The 12,129-nt window shown below is 35.1% G+C and overlaps 1 protein-coding gene across 6 annotated transcripts in view; it reads right to left on the bottom strand.

Annotated features, from left to right (window-relative positions):
- Positions 1-7,269: 7,269 nt before the first annotated feature.
- The window catches only part of golga4.L (golgin A4 L homeolog), a 52,814-nt gene continuing 47,954 nt past the window's right edge, over positions 7,270-12,129 (bottom strand). For all 6 annotated transcript variants that reach the window (XR_005961887.1, XR_005961886.1, XR_005961888.1 and 3 more), the window contains one exon: positions 7,270-8,305. Coding sequence is in view for 1 of the 6 variants with exons in the window: in XM_041566124.1 (XP_041422058.1) it covers positions 8,282-8,305 (24 nt within the window). In the remaining 5 variants the exon portion in view is untranslated. The remainder of the gene's footprint in view (positions 8,306-12,129) is intronic.

The raw sequence follows: 12,129 nt of genomic DNA, 5'->3' as shown, positions 1-12,129 counted from the left end.
AACAACAATTTCCAAATGCTAACAAACCCGAAGAACAAACCCCTAACAGGCTTACATTCCACAGGTAGCGTAGGGCAGGCAGAGCATGGCACACACAAGCAGCACTGAGTAAGCAGAGCATTGCACACACAAGCAGCATGGGGCAAGCAGAAAATGGCACACACAAGCAGCACTGAGTAAGCAGAGAATGGCACTCACAAGCAGCAATGGGCAATCAGAGAATGGCACACACAAGCAGCACTGGGCATGCAGAGAATGGCACACACAAGCAGCACTGAGTGAGCAGAAAATGGCACACAACAGCACTAAATAAGCAGAGAATGGCACACACAAGCAGCACTAAGTAAGCAGAGAATGGCACACACAAGCAGCACTGGGCAAGCATTAGCATTAAGAATAAGGTGTGAACAGGTGAACAATGTGGGCAGTTTCAGTCTGGATCTCAGGTGTGAACAGTACAGGCCTTTAGGAAACAATAGAGGTGTCACAAGTGTGAACAATGCAGGGGGTTCACAGGTGTGAACAATACAGGGGATTACAGTCTAAATTTGAGGTTTAAACAATGCAAGGCCAGTTAAACTCTGTAGTGATACCTTTTAAAGTTTACATGTGGTAAGCAGACACAGCATCTGGGGGGCCACAGAAGAGGGGGGGGTTGCGGGCCACCAGTTGGACAGTCCTGTTCTACTGCATTACTCCTTATAATGAAGAACAATGCTAATCATCTTTGCAAATGTTCAGTTTGCACAGATTCTTGATGAATAGGTATGGTGCATGTAAATGGGCTTGGCAAGTTTAGATCCTATATTCAAATTATACAACACCAACATTTAAAATGCAGATTTTTCACTGTAAAAGTATTTTTATCATTTAAATGTATGTTTCATTATTCTGCTGTAAATCAATCAAGTAGCAATCCATCAGTGTTCAAAAAGTTTTAGAGTCGTGACTGGACTAATGGGGAAAAAGAAGTTGCTATATTTGCACCAGATCTTTAACACATAGCAACTACCGGTAAGCAGATTTTTGCTTTCTAAAGTGTGACACGGGGAGGCACATTTATCAAATGTTGAATTCCGAATTCATGTGAGTTTAAAAAAAAACTCCCCTAAACTCCTATAAATTCGACCAATCGAAATGTATTAAAAATTATCCCTGGACGTCTCCCATTGACTTAAACAGCAATTCTGCGGGTTTTAGGTGATGAATAGTTGAATTTGAGGGCCAGAGTATGATGAATCTCGAAAATCAAATTAAAATTTAAAAAAAAAAACTCAAATCCAATTTGAATAACTCCCTAATTGAATATGACAATTATGACAATAAAAAGTACAAAAATTCAAATTTCGAACTTTGCTAGGGTAAGCATTTATTATCCTAACCAAAACCTTTATTCTCAGGAAAAAATGGGAATGCCTGAATAGGACCACAACGAGGCAGCATTGATTTCAGGAAAACTTAAAAACCAGGGATGATGTACTGTATAGGGGTTATTTATTAAAGGTCAAGTTATGCTTTCTCGAAAAATTTGAGTTCTACTTAAAAAAAAAAAAAACGTCCTTTGATAAACATCTGACAAATTAGTTATCCATTTTATTTGTGACATAGGTATTAGGATTCAAATTAATTAGGAGTTCTCTTAATAGTTACACTGTTTCATGTGACAAAAAAATGTGTATGAAATAAATTTGACATATCAGGAGAGACAATCTTGTGGCTACTCCTCCTCCACTAATATGAAGTGAGTTTTCCAGTGCAGTCATCAGAATGGCTGCTGTATGGATTCTGGAAGCATCGGTTTCTACACTTCCTGAGTTATTTACATAGTAAGTTAGTATTGAATAATAATCACACTTCCAATCAAGTGCTACTATTCCCAAAATACAACAGACAAACAACCAGCTCTCCTTTCACACAGACCAAAAAAAAAACATTCTTCATCCCGAATGGCATTGGAATCAATTACCTATGGTTGCTACAGAACTAAAACTATATTTTATGACATGATTGGCCTTAAAATAAATAAAAACCTTAATGGTGTTTGTAAAAACTCCCCTTCCCTAGTCTCAAAGAATGTCCTTTGGTCACCTGGATCTTACTTTGCGTTTAGGTAAGTAAAAGATGGGCCTTATAAGCAGACACTACAAAGTTTTTTTTCATAGGGATAATGAAATTAATTTACAAATAATTCAGATATATGTATTTATTTTACATATTAGGCAGGAATTCTTAACTCATGCATGCCACTCTTGGTGCACACAAGATCAACATAGCATGCTCTAGGGAAGGCAACAGCCCCAAATCATTCTTCTTATACAAACATAGAAACTCACAAAATTGGACACTGTCTTGCATTGGTGTCCACTGATGTCAGTTTGCGACGGTTGGTGTGTGTCTGTCAGTTGATTTAAGTAGGTGACAGTGTTCGTTGGTTTCACTGACAGTTAAAATGAGCAGGTGACAGTTGGAATCAGCAGATGGCAGTGTCAGTGCCATTTTCAGTTGTTACAGTTGGTGTCATTGTTTTCCCAGCCACTGTGCAACATATCCCCCTCACTGTTCAGACAGTGGACCCTAGGGAGGGCATCTGTATTTTGTGGTAACTTTCTTGCCCTATGTTCAACAATGAAGCTGATGTTACTCTTGTTTTCCTCTCTTTGGCTCATCCGAGTGAGTGAGGCATGGTCTGTAAGGAGCTTAAAGTAAAACCTTTAAGATAGTATCTCAGATATTCAAGGACCCACTTGATAGCCACACTCCCTCTCTATGCTGCTGTAGTTTTTCTCCGACAGGAGTTATCGGCTTAAAACACAATTGGGTGCTCCGTATCATTAGCTACCTATGACAGTACAACCCCTAACCACACAATATCTGTTTGTACCACAAATGCTCTCAAATTCAGGAATGAACACTAAATGGCAGTGTGTTGGGGGTTGAGAAGGATTGTCTAATTCTGGGCAGTGTCATTCTGTGGCTACTAAAGCAAATAAAGTTCTGTCTTGAATAAAAAAAGGCATTAACTCAAGGGATGAAAACATAATTATGCCTCTTTATAGGTCCCTGGTAAGGCCTCATCTGGAGTATGCAATGCAGTTTTGGACTCCGGTCCTTAAAAGGGATATAAATGAGCTGGAGAGAGTGCAGGGACGTGAAGCTAAACTGGTTAGAGGGATGGAAGATAAATTATGAGTGTAGACTGTCAAGGTTGTGGTTGTTTTATCCCTGCAAGGGGAAATTATTACACTTTACGAGTACATTAGAGGACATATAGACAAATAGCAGGAGAACTTTTTACCCATAAAGTGGATCATCGTACCCGAAGCCACTCCTTTAGACTGGAGGTTATTCACAGTGAGAACAGCGAGGTTGTGGAATGCACTGCCGGGCGATGTTGTGAGGACTACTCCAGTTAATGCCTTTAAGAGGGCCCTGGATGATTTTTTGAACAGACATAATATCACAGGCTATTTACAATTGGTATAGATATTGGTATATATATAATTTATGTGAGTGCATGGAGGGGTTGGGTTTCATTTGGAGGGGTTGGGTTTCATTTGGAGGGGTTGAACTAGATGGACTTTGGTTTTTCTTTAACCCAAGTGTGCATGTATGTTGTATGATATAAGCTGATGGGGGATACCTAATGCAGGAGGATTAAAATTTCACCAGAATTTGTTGAAAGATTCATATTGGCTAACTGAAGGGAACTCGAACACCCAGAGCAGAATGGCAATATACTGTGGAGCAGGAACCCCTAAAAACATATGCCTTTTGTCTACCTAGTCGGAGAATCCTTCATATTCATTCCTTTATAGAAAACTTGGATGGAGGAATGCAGGGAGACTATAAATGTGACCAGACAGTTGAAATTGGATCAAATGGTGCTGAAGGCTAGATCCAGAAGAACCAATTTAAAAGTATGTATTGTTTAATACGTTTCAAAGATAGCTAGGTGTCAGACACTGAGCTAGAGGTTAGTCTGTTTTGTATTAAATTGTTTTATGCCAAAAAAAACAAAAAAAAAACACATTACCTTCATTACATTTCTTGAATCATTCAGCTTGCCACATGTGTACACAGAGTAAACGGTCCTTTTCATTAAATAAAATTTTATTGTCCTCTGCTAACCGTCACAAAACCATATTATGGTACATTGAACTATTTACAATATACAGTAGTTTATTAATCTCTGGAAAATATTAATACAAAAGCTAGATGCAGATAAAGAGAACAAATTGTGGCCTTTCATCATAGATAAAAGCATTAAGAACTCTCTCATGGCAAATAAAATGAATCACTAAAAAGTTATAAGAGGGGCTTAAGCTATGCCAAAAGTGATTGTTTACTGGAAATGCCCTCCAACACCAATATTGCACAATTCTTTCAAATAATACGCATCCACCGCATTTCTAAAAAATAAATGCAATTAAATCATATTTAAAATATAGGATAAAGTGGTGTAAAACACCCAACCATTAAAATGTAATTTCCCTACTCTATCATTATAAAACATCTAAAGATAAAAACAAAATTGTAAAGCTACTACTTTATTTTTTGCATTACATGTTGCAATTTTTTCATTAAATGTTTTTATTTTAAAAAAGGAAAATGGTTATAAATAAATATCAGTTTGTCAACTGCAGCCAAGGCAGACTATAGGCTGAACCCCTCAATCAAACCCATCATGTAAAGCTAACTATATTTGGTTCTGAGATTTCCCCAAATTCTTTGGGGGCAAGACAGGCCATTTAGATTGTTATCTAAATAACAATCGTTCTATTCCACACCTTCCTAGTACAGGTATGGGGCCTGTAATCCAGAATGCTTGGGATCTGGGGTTTTCCGTATAAAGGAAGTTTTCGTAATTTGGATTTCTATACCTGAAGTCTACTAGAAAGTCATTTAAACATGAATTAAACCCAATAGGCCAATCTTGCCTGCACTAATGGTTAATTATATCTTAGTTGGGGTCAAGTAGAAGGTACTGTTTTATTATAACAGAGAAAAAAGAAATCATTTTTAAAATTGTTAATTATGTGATTGATTAAATTGGATTCTATGTGAGGCGGCCTTCCCTTAATTCAAATTTTCTGGATATTTTTCTGGATAATGTGTTTCCGGATAACGGATCTCATACCTGTCTGTGTATGGAAAACACAAATGGCAGGCCAGTGTATGGTAACCTTATATAATACACAAAAGCCATGAATATCCTGTAAATGATATCCTTATAAATGGTGAGTAGTGATGTCATCAGTTATAAACGGTGAGTAGTGATGTCATTTCTGTCACACGACTCACTAAAATTTGTGTATTATAATAAATAAAGTACCCCCAGTTGTAAAATATGAGGATATTAGAAGTTACCTCGGAGTTCCATGACCTGTATAAAAACACTCGGCCTTCGGCCTCGTGTTTTTATATGTTCATGAAACTCCTCGGTAACTAATAATATCCTTATATTTTACAAGAGGGGTACTTTATTCACTATATAATGTGGTATCTGTCTAATAGTTTAAAAAATGTTAAAGAATCGGCTAAAAATTGAAGAATTCAATGCTTTGCTGCCATTGCAATAGTTTTTTCAGTGATGTGCCTACACTGGATTAAATTATCAATTAATTGAATTTTTAGGTAGCAGTCTTGAGATAAAAACGGAAGAAAATGAAAACTTTGCATATAAGGAAGTGCTGCATTTGAAAGGCAAAATTATCATAAAAACATTGATTTAGCAAAAATACAAGATTATACAAGGCACACTTAAGTGAATATACAGTATTATTGATTTAGTGTTACTATAAAGTACCTGTTTGCTGAATTCTTTATTGTGGGGCCAGCCCACATACTGCCATGCAGCCCTGTTACACAGAACATTATGAAGACATGAGCTGTAGCATGCAGGTTAAATTGGTGGCATGATGATTAAAGTGGCATGACAATTGTCACCAAGAAGCTTTCCATATGTGCACACCAGAGCACGTATGTTTGCTCTTATCAGTCCTGAGCCAGAGAAGTGGAGAGATGGGGAAAGTGAAGTACTGAATAAAAAGGGAAGCTTAACAGGATCTAATAGAGCTAAGCAAAGACACAGCAATAAAAGAAAGTAAGTCTTGGGCATATTTATTAAAGGGGTTGTTCGCCTTTCATTTTACTTTTAAAATGACGTAGGGAGTGATATTCTGAGACAATAAGCAATTGTTTTTGATTTTATTAATATTTGTGCTATTATTCTAATATTTATTTAGCTATTTATTCAACAGCTCAGAGTCAGAAGAAGGCGGCAAATAATTCCTATACTATAAATATGATAAAATGAAGGCCAATTAAAAAGTTGATTCAAATGAGCTTTCTATAACATACTATAAGATAACTTAAAGACGAACCACCCCTTTAACATTGGAGACAAAAACTACTGGAGATGTTGGCCATAGCAACCAATCAGATCTTTGCTTTTGTTTTCTAACTTATAGGCGACTGTTCAAATATAATTGCTGATTGGGGCTATGGGCAACATCACTGGTTATGTTTGTGTCCAATGTTAATAAATACACCCCTAAGGGTAATGGCCATGTCATATCCTTCACCAGTGCAGTGCCATCTGCTTGTCATTGAATCCACAGCATGGATTTTTGGGCTAAAATCCGCACTCCTGCATGTAGTGACAAGTGAATGCAATAGAAGTGAACGGTAGGAAACAGTATTAGGTGGCCATGGGTGTTCAACCATGTCTGCAATTAGCCTAAAAGTGATAAAGGTGGAAATATGAAAGAAGAGGAAACATTCACATTTAATAAAAAAAGATTTGCTGCAATCAAAGCAGCAGTTGTTATCAGTGGATTCCAATTTAAACCTTGTTTGATATTACTTTAAAAAAAATGTTAGCATTCAAAATCTTTTTTAGAAAGAGGCATTATTACAATTAAAAAAAACAAAAAAACAAAAGAATCCCTGGTTCTCTTTAGTGCATGCTAGCCTATCAGGAAAGATTCTAATACATTTGGACTCATTTCTTGCGGATTAAACTGGGGAATTGAAAAGGATTTTGCTATTGTCCAAAATTTCCTGCTAGGCAAGAAATTTTTTCACAAACAAATTGACATCAATTAAAGTGAATACCTGTGTTAATTTGTCAGAATTCATGTGTTTGACTGCTTTGAACAGTCAAATGGCATTCTGTTCTATGGGGTGACTGCAGTGGGAAAAGATTCCCATGTATGGGGCATATATAAAGCAATTTTAAATTTGTTTTTTTTTTTTTTAAAAAAAAAAAAAAAAAAAAAACCCAGAATGTATAATATTATAGTGGAATACAATTTAACTCTTCCTTCCGGAGTTATTCATAAATTGGCACATTTGCTCATTATGAACCTTGAACCTTTATACTGCCATAAGCAAAGACACTGAGGGGCAGATTTATTAAGGGTCGACTTTTTATGGTTAAAACTGTCAAGTTGACTAGGGAGTTATCCAAATTCGATTCGAGTTTTTAAAAACGAATTTGAATTAGATTTTCGAGATTTATCATATTCTGGGCCTTTTGAATTTGAATTTGACTACTCACAACCTAAAACCTGCCAAATTACTGTTTACGTCAATGGGAGAGGTCCAGGGATCAATCTGGAGATGTATGCAGCCTTTCTGAAATTTGAGGTTTTTCCGGGGGAAAAAAAGTTGGATCGAGTTTGATTACATTTTCATTATCGCATTTTATCAAATTAGTTTTTAAAAATAATTGGAATTAGATTTTCAAGATTTATCATACTCTGGGCCTTTAAGAATATGAATTCGACTACTCGCACACCTAAAAACCTGCCAAATTACATCAATGGGAGAGGTCCAGGGATCAATCTGGAGATGTTTGCAGACTTCCTGACATTTGAGTTTTTTTCGGAGAAAAAACTCTGATCGTGTTTGATTAAATTTTCGTTATCGGATTTTATGAATACATTTTGGTAAGTCGAATATCGATTTTTTATGGGAGTTTAGGGGAGTTTTAAAAAATCTCACGTGAATTCGAAATTTGACCTTGCTAAATGTTGAATGTGACCTTATGCCAAACTGGATTTGGTATGTTTATGGCAAATGCCGACAATCATTACAGTAGGTTTAACAGAGCTAGCTAATCTGATATATTTTAGCTTCCACTTTATTACTCAAATGATTTAATTTAAATATAATACAATGGGGAAAAAATTCAGACAACCTTTTAGTGGCAAAGGGATTACATTAACATGTCAGTTTTTGACTAGGATTTCATTTTGTCCATTTCTGAAAATGGTCTTCACGAGGAAGATCGAAGCCAAGACTGTAAAAGAAAAAAAGAATCCAATTAGTGGGTAATGCAAACAAACACTTTACAAACAGGATGTTTTTGCTGAATGAGAACTCTTGCAGTGCCAAAATGGATCAGACAGAATTAAACTGTTTTAAGATGCAATTTCCAAATTGAATAAAAAAATCATCTATTCAATTCCACAGAACATGATAAAAGTTATCTGAAAAGTCACACTTAAATGGCCAAACTGGATCACAATTGACCCAATTCCAACAGAATGAGGTCTGCAGTACATAAAACAATAATGGATAATAGCATCGCAAACCTGATTTCTTTGATACAAACACCAACAAAACTAACATGAAATAATACATAAAAATACACAAATTTCCTTATTTTTATCAGTGGCTAAAGGCAGAGTTTAGGAGGCATCCTCATATTTTACAACAGAGGGTACTGTATTAGAATACACACATTTCAGTGAGTCGTGTGACATCACTGAGCACTATATATATATATATATATATATATATATATATATATACATACATATATATACATACATATACATACATACATATACATACATATATATACATACATATATATACATACATATATATACATACATATATATACATATATATATATATATATATATATATATATATATATATATATATATATATATATATATATATATATATATATATATATATATACATATACATATACATATACATATATATATACAAAAGCCATGAATATCTTGTAAATTATATCCTTTTAAACGGTGAGTTAAGATGTTATTTCAGTCACATGACTCATTGAAATTTGTGTATTATAATAAATAAAGTACCCCCAGTTGTAAAATGTGAGGATATTAGAAGTTACCTCGGAGTTCCATGACCTGTATATGTTTTTATATGGTCACGAAACTCCTCGGTAACTTATAATATCCTTATGTTTTACAAGAGGGGGTACTTTATTCACTATATATGTATGTGTGTATATATATATATATACACACACCTTTATTTTAGAATTGCTCTAAAATTTTAGAATCAACACATAACATATTAAAATTCCTTCGAGTACTGCATTAATTTGATTTTTTCCAGAGGTACAAGTTTGCTGCATTAGTTGATATTATTATGTCTCAGCAGCAAAAAAAAGTTGTCTTTAATGAAACTCAAGAAATATACTCAGCAGAGACAAAGATAAGAAATGTATGTAGAAATGTATGTAGAAAATTATAAACGTTTGCAAAGTCTAGTGATGTGCAGGTCGACACTCTGATCCTGACCCATCCATCCATACCGTAGTTACATAGTTAAATCGGGTTGAAGTCCCATCAAGTTCAACCCCAAATGAAAACACAGCAAATTCAATACAAACCCACTAAATCGTCAGCGATGGGCAAGTCAGGCATGGCTATTTAAATTCTATCTTCACTAAAGGGGGCAGGGCAACGCAGACATAGGATATACATACCAGCTGCCATAATGACATTATGGGCAGGCAAGTTCAAGGGCAGAGCTTAGTCCACCCAGGACCACATATCACTAAAAATAATGAAAAACATTTTTTGCAAGGTGAAGAACCACCTTATATATTCCAATCAATGCAACACCTGTGTTCACAGCATAGTTATAGAATATAGTTTTAAATGCTTTTCACAAGAGAACACAACCCTTTACAGAGAGGAGCAGGATAAAGACAACAAGGTTCCATGAATACAATTGTTCAGAATTAGGGATGGGCAATTTTTTTTGCCTTGTTAACTTTAATTGTTTGACTTTAATGGGCGTCGTCGACATTTCGAGGGCGTCAAATTTTAAAGTGAAACGGGTCAAATTCGCCCAAGTCTATTCAGAATATATAAATGCTGAGAATTCATGCAGTAGATATATGTAAACCCACATCGGATTAGGAGCTCAGTGCATACATTATACATAAATTAAATACAAACACCCAAATTAAACTTTTAGTGGATACATGGATAAACAATACTTGTAGAAACAATAGCTTGAAAAAAACACTGATCAGTCCAAGTTAATGTCTTTTTTATCTTCCTTGTTGTTGGATTAAACAGACAGTTGACCTGCTGGGAGCTGTAATGTCACACCTCTTAATTGTTTTCAATCTTTGAATCTTTTTTTCCAAGCTACCGTACTAGTTTACTAGCATATGCATATACCTCTTTATTAATATATCTCCGAGGCTTTCAGACATGTTGGGTTCAAGTGTCCCAAATATTTGTTTGTCCTTCCAGCACAAAACAATGTCATAATACTATAAAAAGCTTTCTTTTAACACTCACCCTGCTGTAGTTTGAGAACAGAACAACAAGTAAGATTTTACCCAGAAAATGATGGTTGTTATATCATCTGAAAATTTAGCTATGTTTTGTGTATCCCTCATAATTCACATGGTCTGGTAAACTCATGAGCCCAAATTCGATCCTGTCATTCAGACAGTCCCCACTAACCACTGCTTTCAGTCCTGCTAAAGAAATCGAAGAGGCTTGATCCTTACCTGTTCATTCAAATACTGTACATTTATTCCCTTTCTACTCTGCTAAGATTCTCTCTTTATTCAGTTCATTTTCCTCCTTCCACCATAAATAATTTCAACCAAATCTAGCATATAACCTATATGAAATTGTTTTAATCTAAAACCATGTCTAGTTTCACTAAAACCATTTCTAGTTGTTCTCTCTCTGATTACAGTGGTCATAGCTCTGCTGTTTACACAGACAGCAGCACTCTCCAAACAAACTGTCTCAGAAATCTGTGTGTACCTTGGAAGCTATGATTTTAGCTTAAACAAAAACATGGTAATGCAAATGTATTCTGTGGAAAGCCCCTCAATACCATACTGAAATTCTATAATATAGTTATAATATAAAAATCTATATTTATAAATATTAATTTTATATTTTTCCCCATAATAATAATGATTATTTTGTACTTGATGTTAACTAAACTAACATATGTGTCAAAGTTATGTAATAATGCAATTTTTAAATGGTGTTTAGTGCCACATAACAGAAATTTCCCTTATACAGAAAACGTCAGATCCCAATTATTTAATATCTTTCTCCTAATTGGGCATACATATACGGGTAGGCATAGTTATGGATACTAAAATAGGAAGGTTGTTCAAACCACTAAATCATTTGAAAATAGTAAGCAACACTTGGAATCAAATCAGGAAACATGTCAAGAAAAACAAGGCTGAAATAGAGTTACAAGAATAAGTTTGTGAACCCGTTGCTTTCACCTGATCCAAACATTTGCAATCCTTGTCAATGCTAAACACATTGTTTACACATTTATTAAATTAATTTTCTATAGCCGACAGTTATGTGTGTGTGGGGGCTGCCCAAGGAAAGGAAATAGAATTTTAAGCAACTTTACAGTATCATTTGAAAATGTTTAACTGAAAGTTATGTCTAAGCATATATGTTATGCTCTGTTGGTTTTGACTAAAACAATGCAGCAGAAGCCAGCTGGATAACAGACCTGGAGAGCCAACATCTGCTATGATGTGTCAGAAGCAAAGTGAGTGCAGAAAAAGTAAGTTTGTCTTACTGTGGATCAATGAACACTTTTAGCAATCTTTTCCAGTTTTATACATGTCAACAATTAATCAGCAGCAGCACAAACACTGGATCCTCTGATAATTCCTATGATCAGTTCACAGCTTTTTCTTGAGAAATGCAATATCTGCCAGTAGTCAATTAAATAGGCCAGGGCACCTTTAGCTACCTTTTGTATAGACTGGAACAACAACTCTCAAACTAGATTTTGGAGGAAATTATTAGCCTAATGGCCAACATATTTTTCCAA

This window comes from Xenopus laevis, chromosome 6L (genome assembly GCF_017654675.1).
Source record: "Xenopus laevis strain J_2021 chromosome 6L, Xenopus_laevis_v10.1, whole genome shotgun sequence".
NCBI lineage: Eukaryota > Metazoa > Chordata > Amphibia > Anura > Pipidae > Xenopus > Xenopus laevis.
The sequence above is the reverse complement of the archived record's forward strand: the minus strand, read 5'-3'. Positions and strand labels throughout refer to the sequence as shown.